This window comes from Nicotiana attenuata, unplaced genomic scaffold, assembly GCF_001879085.1.
Source record: "Nicotiana attenuata strain UT unplaced genomic scaffold, NIATTr2, whole genome shotgun sequence".
Classification (NCBI taxonomy): Eukaryota; Viridiplantae; Streptophyta; class Magnoliopsida; order Solanales; family Solanaceae; genus Nicotiana; species Nicotiana attenuata.
This window is the reverse complement of record NW_017674508.1, coordinates 18,981-34,647: the sequence shown is the minus strand read 5'-3', so window position 1 is coordinate 34,647 and position 15,667 is coordinate 18,981. Positions and strand designations below refer to the sequence as shown.

Genomic DNA, 15,667 nt, shown 5'->3' with positions numbered 1-15,667 from the left:
ACATTAATTTAATTAAGCTAATAAAATATTATATGATAGTACAATAATATTAAAATAAATAATGCAATAACTATAAGAAAAAAACAAAGAAAAAGGAATTTGCATACAAATAATGTGATGAATAAGACATATTTAACTTTTAGATAAAAACAAAGGGATAGTAAGAAGTTTGTCAAAATAATATGATCTATTGTGCTCAACCAAGACAGATCACAACATGATATGTTTAGTATTCTTTAATATTGATAGCGAAACGAAATGCAAGACTGAAATCAAGGGGTTAGATTGCTACAAATATAAAAAAAAGAAAAGGTTATGCACTACGAGATTTGAACAATAATTTCATATCCTACTTCATAATTAATATCTAATGTTATATAATTTTTATATGAGATGTTTATATTTTAAGGTTATTTGCACATGATTCAAACAACCTACATCACAATTTAACATGACTTATGTCCGCGCATCGCGCGGGTACTAATACTAGTACTTAGAAAATAAGAAGAATTATTGCTAAACTATTATCGTATTTAAACATGTGTGATGGCTAAAGCATATAATTAGTATTTGAGATATCCTTTTAAAGGAAGCAATAGTTTGACATAATTTGCAGAAAATGAATCTATAACAAAAAAGGGGGATATAGTGTACGAGTCTAATCAAGAAACGTTATAAATTCTAAAAAAATGAAATCCAATGACGTCGATCCTAAATTGACATTTTTTTTTCCATATCCCAGCAGTAATATATCTTGTGAAGCAAGTAAAGTGATGATTTAATGGTGCTTTTGCTTTACAAAATTACAAGATTTTATATCACGTTTGAATTAAACTTGCGTCCTCGGGAATACTTAAAACTAGAATTGACAATATTTCTACAATATTGACAATTCATTCCTTATAGTTCCTTAAAAAAAAATTAAAGAAAGAGAAGGATTTAACTTATCTATATATTAAGTGTGCTAAATTTTTTATTTATACAATCAGGTATATTTTGATATGTTATAACAAGTTTATATTACATGTTGGGATACCAAAAAAGAATAATTATTTTTATTGTTGTAGGTTTTAACTTGATGTTATACAAAAAAGTGTACGGATAGTGCGCACAGAAGCTAAACTCGAAAAAGAAATAAAAATAAGAGCAATTAATTATAAAAAGGTATTCCTCTCATTGATGTCTTTATTATTTTATAGAAATAGAAAAATAAACCACCTTGATCAGAAGGGGAGATTAAGCAACCCCCTACTCCTATATTGACAACAAGAATGTATCGTTATAAATTGTACAGCTTTAACTTGTTCATATACTTATTAGTATTAGTAAAAGATGATTAATCCATTGGCGATAATTTAATTTATATAAAACGAAAAAACATGCAAGATTTTGGTTATTGCAAGATGTAGGAAATTCTTCTATTAACGTTATAAGATTTCATAAGAGAACGAGTTGTTTTATAAGATACTCACAAATGCAATTAATTGTTCGTCAGTGTTCGAGAACTAATGTCATAAGTAGAATTAGTATCTCCAAGCCCTTTGTCTAACGGTAAAAGCGCAACGAATTCTATGTGCGCTAGGCGCATTGACGAGCGCAAAATACAACAAGAAATTAATGTTTGCTAGTCAATGATAGTATAACTTAATTATGGTCTTCACAGGGATTGAATTTAAAAAGTGTTCGAATAATCTTTAATTAATCGCTATCGAGGAAAATTAACACTTAATTGATTGGAACGATTAACTACTAAAATTAAAGCAATTATTAATTGATCAAGGAAGACAAGTGTTGAGCAACACAGAAATATCTGTAAGAGAAATAAGGGTAATAGACTAGACAGGTACAAGATAATTGACTCGGGATCCAATTCTTAGATTAGTTCACTCTATAATATTGTCGATTCTCACGAATTCACCATATAATTAGATTACACTTGAAGTTAAGGTTCCTCTTTCGATTAAACTTTAATTCCCATAAATAATCCAATTGAAGCACTGTGAACACTTGCTATGAATAAATGATGGTTTTAGTCTAAAGGGTAACTACTCACGACTATTTTCTTATTTTCCAGTTTGATTAATAATTATATTCAAGAGACACTTTCAATTACCTAGATGGATCGCTAAATTAAACTAGAGCATAAGATGTAAAGAAATTAAACTCCTCCTTCGATTAGGTAAAATAATGAATAACTTCACAATACAATTCAAAACTCCATCAATTAGGTCAATCAATTGTCAAGAATCGAATCCCTAGTTAAAGTATCAATACACCATGTCTGTCAACTCCCTAAGGAAAAACTACTCCATAACAATAGAAAAAGCTATCTAATTCGATACGTTCTCCCGTATTTTTGTCCCGATTATTGGTTGAAATCTTGATAAACTCTTGTGTCGTCATACCTTAGTTGCTCCTCAAATCTTTCGTAGGTCAAAAGTCCTCTCAAAATCGTATTTTTTGGTGAAATTATACCATGTAGGAACGGGTCCGAACGGATCGGAACTACCATTTCAAAGCCGAAGTGGGAAAGTTGGACAATGAAAATACACAAGCACGGCGCGCCGTGCGTCGGCCCATGCACCGCATTAGTGAGGATCTTCAGAGAGTTGATTTTTTTCACTCTGCAGAAAAATTGCACTAGTGCCCCGCGGCGCACGGCGCGGTAGTGCATTTTTTCCAAAGAAGGAATTTTTCTCAATTTTTAACATCCGGACTTGGTCCTCCTACCGCGGACATGATCCCGATTTAATTTCTAATTGGGCTTCTACTCAAACTTCAAAGCTCCAATTCATCCATTTTAGTTCTGAACGTGCTCCTCAACTCAAAATCACATCCAACACAGCGTAACACACGTTAAGTACAAAGTACTAGCAACTACACTCAAATACAACCAAAGTGCAGCAATTAGAGTGTTATATATATAGTAAAAAGCGTGAGTTCCTAACCTACCATCACGCACGCTAGGCCATACGTTCAAATTACCACAAACAAAAGTCTAAAATTTAAGTGGAGAAAGATAGAGGTTGACCGCCCGTTATCCAGCGAGATTCAATTCGTATATATATTACACTTCTGATATTCAGAAATTCTTGGTTATCAAAATATAGAAAGTAGAATTAGTAACTTAAAAGTAAGACATGATAATCTTCTATAGTTCTCTATAGTAGACAAAATTGCACTGTATAGAATTTTCAAACTACACTAATATAAGTAAGTTGAATATAATAAGTAACGTTTTCCACTGTGATATCAAAACTTACGTACGTAACTTACGCCAGAAAAAAGAACAAGAAAAAGATAGCAACCGAACAAGGCGGCATGGCCGAGGTACGTGAAATATATTGGATTAAGTTGGTTACAGAATACGCATGTCTACGTAGAGGAAGACATAATATGGAATTGAAAGTTTGAAAACTAAGACTTTTTGATACACACACACACACAGAAAGTTGATGGAACGTCATTTTAGGGTTAGATGGAAATTACATGGGGCCAAACTTGAGGGTCCTTTAAACAGTTCTCATGTCGGCACTCTTTGAAAGAATCCTTTAATTTTATGGGAGTATTTATAGCAATGGAGATCATCAGAAAACTCACTAATCACTTTACTTTTTACTAATCATATATAAAGGAGAGATATATAGAAACTAAAACAAAGAGAAGTGAAAATATGGGGCACCATTCATGTTGTAATCAACAAAAGGTAAAGAGAGGGCTTTGGTCCCCTGAAGAAGATGAAAAGCTCATCAGATATATTACAACTCATGGCTATGGCTGCTGGAGTGAAGTCCCTGACAAAGCTGGTCTTTTCTTTAACTCTTTCTTCTTACATTTTAGGAGGAGCCTTGGCGTAACTGGTAAAGTTATTGCCATGTGACTATGAGGTCACGGGTTCGAGCCGTTGAAACAGCCTCTTGCAGAAGTGCAGGGTAAGGCTGCGAGCAATAGACCCTTATGGTCCGATCCTTCCCTGGACCCCGCGCATAGCGAAAGCTTAGTGCACCGGGCTGCCTTTTTCATCTTACATTCTACTGTATCGTTATATACAATACTTCATCCGTTTCGCTTCATGTGGCACTATTACTATTCTGAGAGTCAAAGAGATACTTCTTTGACCATACTTTTTCTAATACTTTTTTTAACCGTCTGAACTTAAAGATTTTATGTTCGAATTTACGTTGTTAAGCAGTTTGACGGGTCGTACGCGCCACATAAAATGGAGCTGAAGGAGTATACTATACAATATTCACTAAACATAATCTAAACTTGTATTAATGATATTCATTTCCATTTGCCAAAAACCACATTGAGATGTAAAATTTGACTGGTGGTTTTTTTGGGTGCAGGGCTTCAAAGATGTGGAAAGAGTTGTCGATTGAGATGGATCAATTATTTGAGGCCTGACATTAGAAGAGGAAGATTTACCCCAGAAGAGGAGAAATTGATTATTAGTCTCCACGGAGCTGTAGGCAACAGGTTACGTTAATTTTCTTAGTACTAAAAATGCCCTACTCTTGCATTTTAAACCTTTTTCCACTTCAATTATCTTGCGTCAAACGGTAAATTATTTCCGTATAACCTATACGTCACATGTTTGAACCGTAAAATTAGACACTTATGCTTGCATCACAATAGGCTGTCTATATTATACTTCTTTGGAGTGCAGTCTTTCCTCGGATCTTGCGTAAACGCAGAATACTTTGTGCGGTGGATAGCTTTTTTTCCACTTTAGTTTAGTATATATTCTAGCAGTTTCACGCACATTGCTGAACAACAACTTGCACAGTTCAAAAATAAGTTTTCCGTATATTGAAATAACTCTTGGTGTATGTAGTGAAGCTTAAGTATTCACTTAATTTAAAGCAACTTGAAGAAATACTCCTTTCTACTTCTATATTATGTTTCACTTTGAAAGCAAGTTTCTGATTAGATATTGTTTATACTTATTATGTGCATATGACACACACAAAGCACGCACTCAGAAAACCATTATCTAAACAGTTTTTAAAAAGGCATGCTCAACTACATTATTTCTTTAATATATAATTATGGAGGACGTTAAGGAGGCAACATCAGATGTTTTCATTTGATAATAATCAAATCAGTGAAACAGTTAATAATCTTGCTTTTTTACTGTATTTTATTCTCAGTTTGATTTATAATATACTCCCTCCGGTCCACAATAAGTGATTATTTTACCTTTTTATTTTGGTCCAAAATAAGTGTCCATTTACGTAATCAAGAAGGAATTATTAGAAAAATTTATTATTTTTCTAAAATTTACCCTTATTTACATCTTCCAACGTGTCAAGGTAACAATTAATTAAGGTTAATTTAGTGAATACATATTTTTTTCTCTAGGAGTTCATATTTCCTTAATGGGTATGCCAAATATAAAATGCTCACTTTATTGTGGACCGGAGGGAGTACTAGAGTTCACTGCATGTCACTTGCCATTTGCCATAAAAGACATAGTGGACTGCGCTATCTTATATCGCACTAATACTTTTCTACATTTAAAAACTCGATTATACCCCTAATAACACACGCCCATGTAGTCACAGAAATATCATGACATGTTCAAAGTACAAGTTTTAAGGGTACTTATGATATATTATAAAGTCTTTTTTTTCTTAAACTTCAAGTTCAGCCGATAATGTGTCATAAGAAACAACATGAGTAAACTTTTTTGGTATAGAAAAATAACGATTTCATCCTTTCACATATTTAATTTCTAATTATGCAAAAATTGCAGGTGGGCACATATAGCAAGTCATTTACCTGGAAGAACAGATAATGAGATAAAGAATTACTGGAATTCTTGGATAAAAAAAAAGTTAAAAAAGTCTTCAAAGCCATCAACAAATAACATCACTTCTATTACTGATCATCATCGTCATCAACAACAACAACAACAACAACGATCTCAATTGGCTTATAACACAATTACAACAAGCCAACCAGAAATATTCTTAACTCAAGATGTTGGAATAACAAAATCTCAAGTCCTCCAAGATTCTGCCCTATTGGTCAATTCTCCAAACCAATTGTTCTTTTTCGACAATGGATCACTAGACACTATGACAAATGTCAATGATGCTACAAATCGAGGTACTAATAACGCCTCGTTATTTCAAGAAATATCGATGTTGAACTCAGAATTCTGGCAAGTAGATCAACAACAACATCAACATCAACTACAATCATCGTACACAACGGGAATGGATTCTAATTACTTGCCACCATTGATAGAGACCATGGTATCACCCATGGAAATACCTAGTAGTAAATATAACAATAATATGATGGTGGAAGGTCAAGATAATAATCAGCTTAATGAAGAATGGTCCAGTTGTCAAAGGATAACACGTAAAAATCGAGAAACGGTCCAGTCGAATGAAGAATGGAGTCAAATAGATACACAACAATGTTGTCCAAGTTTTCTATTTTGGGATCAAGAAATAAGATCACTAGGTGGGGATGGAATCATAGACCCAAACACATCAAACAATTTGGGAGAGATTTTATCTTCTTTCCCTTCTCTATGATTTGCAACTTCATGAAAGTGAATATTGTCACCCCTTAGTTTTGTGATTTTTTTTTTTGAATTATTCCGGGAGCTTTTTTTATTTTTTATCTGTGAGATAGATAGAGAGTGAAATCGAAAGGTGTTGTAACAGAATGTTAATTAAAACTGTTTCTTTGGACATATTCTCAAAATTAAATGGGAGGGAAATAACGTTGAGTTTGATGAGATATGTTTTATTTGTCCTTTAACGTGTTTTTTTCTTTTAATTTCATTTTATAGAATGAGGGTGGGCCGGGGTAATCCAGGGAATAATTTGACGGGGAATACGGGCAGTAGCGTACACAAAATATTTTGTAAGTAGTATCACAATTTGAAGAAGTAGACTAATGAACAAATCACTACAATAATAAGCAGTCATTTTTTATATTTATCCTTAATATTTTTTTAAATATATATATATATTTAATAAAAAATTCGACGAAGCAATGTCCCGTGATACCGCACGCAACAAGGTACATACGCCCTGAATACATAAGAGACTAAGACCAACGTTGGTCTGTCACCCTTGGTGTCCATACACTAAGCCTTTAACCAATATAGAGAATCGAAACAATAGCTCACACTAATTGCTTGTTTATTTGCAGAAAACGTCCGAAATCAATATCGAGAATCGAAACAAGTTGAAGTATCCACACACTGTGTGATGAACCAAAAGAACATCTTAGGCTTTAGAACTCGATTCCGTATTTCGAGGCCTTCAAAACCTCATTTTATTCCTCCTCGATTTGCGTGCATAGTCCGGAAGCATTTTTCGAAAGCTTTTATGTGAAAAATTGATAAAAATAATAATTTTTGCCTTTAAAGGTTAACTTAGTGATCTGACACTTAAAAAAATTGCTGGTGTTCTCTACTATGTTGCAGGCCTCAGACCTCGCAAATGCGAGGTCAAGCTTCGCATTTGCGACTACTGTTGAGGTCGCATTGGCGAGCTTCTCACCGCAAATGCGAAGAGAAGCTGGGCCAGCCTATGTTCGCAAATGCGAACAATCCTTCGCATTTGCGAAGTTGGTCTGGGGAAGGGGTTCTTCGCATTTGCGAAGAAGGTGGTCGCAATTGCGATCCCAGCTCCGCATTTGCGAACAATATGTTCGCATTTGCGATAGAAGCAGAAATGTGACAGGTTCGCATTTGCGATGCCATTCTCGCATTTGCGAGCTTCGCAATTGCGAAGCTCAGGTCGCACATGCGACATCTGCAGCTGTGTAAAAGGGACTTAGACGGGATTTTCGACCATTCCTCAAATTTTCAAAACAAGAAACCCTCTAGGCAATTTTCAAAGACCATTTCTTCCCCAAATCATAGGTAAGTGATTCTTAACTGGTTTCTTTCAATCTTTCACTTTATTTTACAAGATTTCAACCTAGAATCTAAGATTTTCATGGTAGAATTGGGATTTTTGGGTAGAAACTAGGGATTTCAAAATTTGGGGATTTAGACCTTAAATTGAGGTCGATTCCAAAATCAATTGTATATCCAGGCTCGGGGGTGAATGGGTAATCGAGTTTTGGTCCGAATTTCGGGTTTGGACCAAGCGCGCACGGGTGTTGACTTTTTCAAAAATTGTCTAAATTGAACTTTCTTGCAATCGTGGGTAGTTCCTAAGGCTTAATTGAATTGTTTGGTTGGTAATTTGCTAGATTCTATTGGTCCGGAGGCTTGTGTGAAAGGAAAACCGGTGATTGAGCTTTGAGTTTGGCCGTGGGAGCGAGGTAAGTGTCGTGGCAAACCTTAGCTTGAGGGATTAAGTGTTATTTGCTTACTTGTTACGTGTGTGGCTGTTGAGTACAACGTATAGGTGAGGTAAGGAGTATCTATACGTTGTTATCGAGTCATAGCATGTGAGTGAGTCTTATTCTTGTAATGTTGTATCTTTGATCATATTGTTCATGTTTAGACTAGCTATCGATGTGTTAAGCAATTTCTTATCATGTTTTATTGAATTTGGTATTGATTGAGCATTTACTCAAAGTTGAGATTGGTATTGTGGAACTAAATGTTGGAGTAAAACTTGTTGTTGTCATTTCTATCTCCCTATTTTTGTTGTCTCTTGTTTTGGTGAGGTAGAGTGATAAAGCACGAAGGGTGATGCCATGCACGTTTCTATTATTTACATGGTGAGGTTGAGTGATAAAGCACGAAGGGTGATGCCGTGCATTTTTCGTTTGTTGTGTTTATGTGTTATTACCGGTTCAAGGTGTACTAGCCGTTTAAATTCCTGCACTGCTGTGATTCTTTATCTCGCAACCCCCTTAGCATGCTTCCCCTCCTGTTAATTTCTGCTTAGCTTCTATTAGTTGTTATTATGCTAGTATATTGTTTAACTGCACAAGTTTATGTGTGTGTCTTCCTAGCCTCGTCACTACTTCGCCGGGGTTAGGCTCGGCACTTACCAGTACATGAGGTCGGTTGTACTTATACTGCACTCTGCACTTTCTGTGCAGATTTTGGTACTGGACCGTGTTGACCCGAGTTGAGCTACTACCTTCAATCCTACAGGAGAGCCAAGGTAGATCTGTCGGTGTTCGCTGACCCTGGAGTCCCCTTCCAGTTATTCCAGTTTTCTGTTTCTTTTAATTCGAAAACAGTTGTACTTTCTTTCAGGCAGTATTTGTAGTGACTCTTAGAAGTTCGTGAATTGTGACACCAGATTCTGGGTGGTTGTGTATAAGTACTTGGGTTATTATGAAATTCTGCACTACTTTAATTCGTTTTGGTTTAATTGCTGTTATTTACTGAATTGGTTAAGGGTTAGCGTATTAAATCTTTAACTGTTGGCTTGCCTAGCATATGAAAAGTTAGGCGCCATCATGGTCCCAACGGTGGAAAATCCGGATCGTGACATACTGCTGGCAAAACAAGTTTTGCTCTAATCATCGAGGTTTGATTTTTTTCTCTTATTTTTCTTAAAGTATGAACTTGCTAACTTTGCATGAAAAGATTCTTATACCAGTTTGCATGTGACTAGGAAAAAAAGAAGGAAATGGCTGATACTTCAAATACTCAATCAAGTAAGGACATCTTTGGGGCTACAAGAAAAAGAAAACCTGATCGAGTATACAAAGGCTCTTATGAGAATACAGTTAGTAAAATTGTAAGAAATTTATAATTTTAAGTTTGTCGTGATTATTTATTTGTTCTTAATTATTGACTTAGTTTTATTCACTTAAAATCTTTTCTCTTGCATTTGGTTTGTAGGCTGAAATGGAGAGAATACAATCAACTCAAGAAAGTGGAGATGGCTGTGATTCAGTTGACGCGTTTGCATCAGTCATGGGACTTGAGAACCCAAGTCGGGTAAGATTGTATGGACAAGGAGTTAACAAGACTGTCTTAAAAAAGAAAAAAAAGAGATTTTGGATCCTCTGTAAATGCTACTGATGAGAGAATGCAACAAAAAATGGAGGAAATGGAAGAGAGGATGCAACAAAGAATGCTGGAAAAGTTGAATGCACAAAAGGAAGCTATAGAACAAGATATTATGATGAACGTCGTTACACGACTTCAACGTCTCAACCCCGATTTGAGACTTGATCTTGACATGCTTATATTCAGTGCTCGTGCACCTGGAGAAGCTTCTTCTGCACAACAAGCTGCTATTCAGCCAATCAATCGTCCATCCGCTGGCAGTAACAATCAAGGTTAGTCCGTACCAAATGTTACAAGTCTTCTGGAGAAAAGAGTATGTTGTATCTTCATTTTATTTGAACTCTTTATAATAATTGTTGTAATTGGGGCGTAGTTGATTGAAGCTTTCTACTGTTGCACTAATCTTGTTTTTGGATGCCTCGGAGAGTGTACAGTACTTTGAATTTTATGACTAGACTAGTGATCTTTTGTGTCGCTTGATACTCAATTTGATTTATGTCCAGTAACTGCTTTTCGTTTTCGACTAACTGGAAGTTGAGTATTATGAGTTTACCGAATCCAGCTAAATCCCATAACTCTTTTGGTTTGAATTTTATTTCTATGAAGCTGAGTCCATTGCATTTCTACCGCTGCTTCGTCTACGAATTTTGTTTCTTTTTTCTTTCTGGGGATCATGTTTTAGTTTGATTGGATAAGCAAAGTAGTATTAGAATGATTTGGGTGGAGTGGAATGGTTTCAGAAGATTAGCTCCTTGAGAACATGATCAGATGGTTTCAGTAGTATTGGAACATGATCAGATGGTTTCAGATCATGTTTTACTTCTTGATTTGCTCCTTGTTGTCATTGTTATTCTTGCTTTATACTCTTTTGTAGGTGGAGTAGATGAAGAAATGGAAGACGAAGCCAGTGATGAAGATCTAAACCTTACTTAAGAGAATTTTGAATTGTTGATTGTTGTAGATGCATGTGGTGGTTTCTAGGAATGTTTGTTATCAAAACTTTTGAAAACTTTGAACTCTTGAAATATCAAATGCATGTACTTGGTAACATTTCATCACTTCATATATGGAATTATTAATTAGCTTGTTGGACGATTTGGATTATGAATAGTTTTATTTTTGTTATTTATATAAATTTTAGTGTTTTATAGTTTATTTTATATATGTGTAAATCTTTATTTGCAACAGGGGGCAATATTTTCAATTCAATTAAACTGTTACAATAGCTAACAGAACCGTTGCCATATGACCTGCAAACCATTCCAAAATAATCTAAAAACCGTTGCAATAGGTAGTTCAACCGTTGCAATATCATAAAGAAATCGTTGCCATTTCTACAATTGTCGTAACGGTTTAATAGATATGTAACGGTTATTTACAGTTGCATTTAACGTTATGGTAAAAGACATTAACCGTTGCAGTTGATAAGGATAATTGTTCCAACAGGAAGAGGGAAAATCGTTGCAATAGACCTTACTATAGCAACGGTTATCTGAACCGTTCCATAAGCTCTATAGGCACGCCAGCTTGTGGAACGGGTGCTGAACCGTTGCATTACCTCTATGGAAACGGTTTACCTATCTGTAGCAACGGTTTTCCATGCGTAGCCATAGGTCAATTTTCCAGTAGTGAACGTTACACGTTAATGATGCACAAAGAGTTAAAACTTATTTTTCTGTTAAATTTTAGTAAGTAGTATTTATTATTATGTTTAACAATGAAATGAGTTAGACTGATTTAACTTTTTAATGTACCAAATCAATGTTTCACACGAAGTAACATGTAATTTTATGTTTTAATACTTTTACATTGTATAAAATTTAAATTCTAAGCTAATTAATACCATTTCAAGTTGGTCAAGAGTTGGTTCATGTTGGCCCAAGTGAAGTTTGTTTTGATGATTGACAAAGGAACTCAAGTATAAACCAGGTCCATAAACAGTGCATACATACACGTGCAGATTCGAGCATAAGGGATGCACGTGAAGGAGATAAACTTAAGTTGTTATAACTGATATCTCCTGATCGAAAAGGTTGCATAAATGATAAGGAGAAGGACTCCTTATTCCAAGAGAACTTTATCCAAGGAAGATAACTAGAACTCTTCCACCAAGGAAGAGTATAGCATTGGAACTCTAGTTATTTCTTATTCTACTAACTCTATATATTTCAGGATGTTCTCACTTTATAGGGATGCACAAACGCTGAAGTTAAACGTGAGTTGAGAGCAAACTAGCAAGGCATTTTGCAAGCAATTCTTGTGTGATTCAAGTGTGCAAACCTGAAGATACATGAACCAGGTAGAAGAACCAATTCAAAGTGTCTGTCTTTTATTCTAGTATCATTGTAGTAGGGATTTCAAATTGTACCTTTCAGCTTTATCTAGAAGCAATTGTATTAGGTACTCTGAGTATTCTAACTTAAAGTTATCGCAACAGTTAGAGACTGGTTGCCACAACGGGATTAGAGGTAATCCGTTGGCTTACAAAGAGTTTTGTAAATATTGTTTTGGCTCAGTGATTTAGTGAAGTGTTGGAAAAAATCCTATTGAGTAGTAGGTCGTGATTTTTTCACCTTTTGAGCCAGGTGTTTTCCACATAAAAATACTTTTGTTCTTTACTTTCTGCATTTACTATTTCCACAACAGTAGTAAAAGGAATATATAGAAGAACCAGGTTCGTCTATATAATCTGTGCACGCGGAAATTGGACACCACACAAATTATCCCCTCCTCCTCTTGTGTGGCATTGAAGTATAAAATATCAATTGGTATCAAAGCAGGTTATCCTTGAAGAGGCTTACACCTTAGGAGAAGATCAACACGCGTGCACCACCTGGAAACTAGGAAGGGCAATCCACTGCTAGGCCACCACTCTTTAATGGCTAGTACTACTCTTGGTGGAAAAACATGATGAGAGATCACACTATAGAAGAGGACTATGAGCTATGGGACATTATCACCGATGGTCCATTGGCTACCATGAAGAAGAATGCTGAAGGAGTAGATGTGCCAAAGAAAAGAGCGGATTGCACTGTTGAGGACTTGCGGAAGTGGGAGAAGAATGCTAAAGCCAAGAAATGGCTTGTTTGTGGACTTGATCCAGATGAGTACAGCAGAATCCAAGGTTGTACCACTGCTAAGAAAATTTGGGACACACTGCAAGTGGCTCATGAAGGTACATCTCTGGTGAAGAGATCCAAAGGAACTCTACTATACTCTCAGTATGAAAGCTTTGCTATGAAGGAAGGAGAAACCATTCAAGAAATATACACAAGGTTAACTACACTGATAAATGAGCTAAAATATCTTCAAAGAATTATTCCTGAAGAAGAAAGGGTCGAGAAGATACTGACTAGAGTTTTGCCTATCACTTGGGAGAGCAAAATCACCGCCATATATGAATCAAAGAATATTGTCACTTTTCCACTGGATGAATTCATAAGAAATCTTACTGCCTATGAACTTAGGAGACATATCATGAAGATGGATGTACCTAAGAAGGAAAGAAGCTTGGCTCTCAGAATCACTAAAAGTTCTGATCTGGAAGATGATGAAATGGATATGATCACTAAAGACTTCAAGAAGTACCTGAGGAGAGAAAATGGTTCTTCAAGAAGTGGAAGCTACAACAAATCAAATGCTCCTGATAAGCAAACCAATTATGGATGCTACAAGTGTGGAAAGCCTAATCACCACATCAAGAATTGTCCTTTGTGGGAAATTGAATGGAAGAAGGAACGGGTTCAACCCAAGAAAAGCAACAACAAAGGATCAACCAAGGCTATGGTCGCTGCTTAAGGAGATAACTCAGATGAAAGTTCAATGATGATGATGAACGAGCATTTATGGCCATTGGAGAATCTGTTGAAGAAGCTGAGGTAAGTGTCTCTCATCTCAAAGACAAAATTAAATTTTTGTCTAAAGAAAGGTTATCTGAGTTGATTCTAGAGCTAACTGATGAATCTGAGGATGTAAATAATGAAAAGGAACAGCTGTCAAAGAATGTGTGGTTTTAAAAGCTAAGTGCAAAAATTTGGAACTTAGGGCTAGTGAAACTGAAAGTGAAAATGCCGTGTTGAAGAACCAGGTTCATGAACCTGACACATCTGTCTTAGAACTTAGATCTGAAAATCTAAAACTGATATTAGGAACAGGTAGAAAGACAGCTAATCTCACACAACTCCTTATAGAAAAAAATGTAGGAAAAATGGAAGATGAGTTGTACAAAAGAGATGAGCAGATAAGAAGCATAAAGGAGGATCTAAGCAAAGTCAAGCATGAGCTATACAGAACTTGCAAATGGAACAGGTCCTCCGATGCACTTTCATGGCTACAAGAACACCATAGTAGAAACAGAAGAGGACTTGACTTTGGGAACCCTGCACCTAAGTGGGATCCAAAAATTAAGTACCTTATACTTCCCGAGAACAAGATTTGCACACACTGTGGTAAAATAGGACACTATAAGAGTGAATGCACAGCAAAAGAAAATTCAAGTCCAAAGAACAAAGAATTCGTTCAAGGGAAGAATAGGCTACCAAGTTGGACTAAAAAGAATTTGATTCATCCTTTTGCCTATAGAAAGGGACCCAAACTAGTTTGGGTTCCTAAGACTAACCCTTGATTTCCTTTTGCGGGTCCAAGTGAAGGAGATCAACCAAATATGGTACATGGATAGTGGCTGCTCAAAGCATATGACAGGAAGCAAGAACCAGTTCCTTTCACTTGAGGACCTTAAATGAGATAATGTCTCCTTTGAAATAGTAAGAAAGGTGAGATCATTGTTGTTAGGTGAGATCATTGTGGTTCGAAAGGTAGGCAAGACTGATTCTCACTCTATTGAGAATGTCACTTGATAGATGGATTGAAGTACAATCTAATAAGTGTATCACAGCTGTGTGATAGAGGTAACACAGTAGCATTCACCTCTACAAAATACTTTGTGATTAATCTTACCACTGACAAGATAGTTTTATAGGAAGAAAGAGTGAACAACATATATGTTGTGGATTTGTCCACACTTTCAGATAAATGAACTCACTTGCTTAAGTGTATTGGATAATGATCCCCTCCTTTGGCACAAGAGACTTACTAGTCTAAGTCAACTCAACAAACTAGTCTCCAAGGACTTGGTGATAGGGCTGCATAACATTAAGTTCAAGGAAGATAAAGTTTGTGATACTTGTGTAAGGGGGAAGAAGGTAAGATCCTCTTTCAAAAGCAATAAAATGGTAAGCACCACTAGGATGATGGAACTGGTCCACATAGATCTTTGTGGACCAATGAGAACATTGAGCAGATGTGGTAAGAGATATGTTATGGTGCTTGTTGATGATTACTCTAGGTTTACTTGGACAATGTTTCTAACATCTAAAGATGAAGCATTTGACATGTCCACTTCTTTTGTTAGAAAAACTCAGAAATAACTAGATAATCAACTTGCATCAATTAGGTTTGATCATGGTACTGAATTTGAAAATACTAAGCTAGTTTTTGGCCATAGATTTCTAAATTTATTTTGAAAAATCTGATTTGGGTGAATTTTGGTTTGAAGATGAAAATGTGTTTGAACATAAGTTTTCAAAACATATTTAACTTTTTTTTTGAAAAAACATGAAACATGACTTGTACGCATAAGTTCTAAAAACTATCACAAATACCCAATAATACATTTATCAATAACATTCATTATATTATCGCAAACCATAG

The 15,667-nt window shown here is 35.5% G+C and overlaps 1 protein-coding gene across 1 annotated transcript; it reads left to right on the top strand.

Annotated features, from left to right (window-relative positions):
- Positions 1 to 3,234: 3,234 nt before the first annotated feature.
- LOC109218795 (transcription factor MYB86-like) lies at positions 3,235 to 6,754 on the top strand. Its single transcript, XM_019383180.1, has 3 exons — positions 3,235 to 3,806; positions 4,350 to 4,479; positions 5,759 to 6,754. Exons 1-3 carry the CDS (start codon positions 3,674 to 3,676, stop codon positions 6,549 to 6,551), a joined length of 1,056 nt encoding a protein of 351 aa, XP_019238725.1. The 5' UTR covers positions 3,235 to 3,673; the 3' UTR covers positions 6,552 to 6,754.
- The last annotated feature ends 8,913 nt before the right edge of the window (positions 6,755 to 15,667 follow it).

Excerpts from the sequence above, each read along its gene's own strand:
- LOC109218795 (XM_019383180.1), top strand. The coding sequence starts at position 3,674 with ATGGGGCACCATTCATGTTGTAATCAACAAAAGGTAAAGAGAGGGCTT. Across the intron at positions 3,807-4,349 it reads TGAAGTCCCTGACAAAGCTG|GGCTTCAAAGATGTGGAAAG; the intron begins GTCTTTTCTTTA and ends TTTTGGGTGCAG. Across the intron at positions 4,480-5,758 it reads CACGGAGCTGTAGGCAACAG|GTGGGCACATATAGCAAGTC; the intron begins GTTACGTTAATT and ends CAAAAATTGCAG.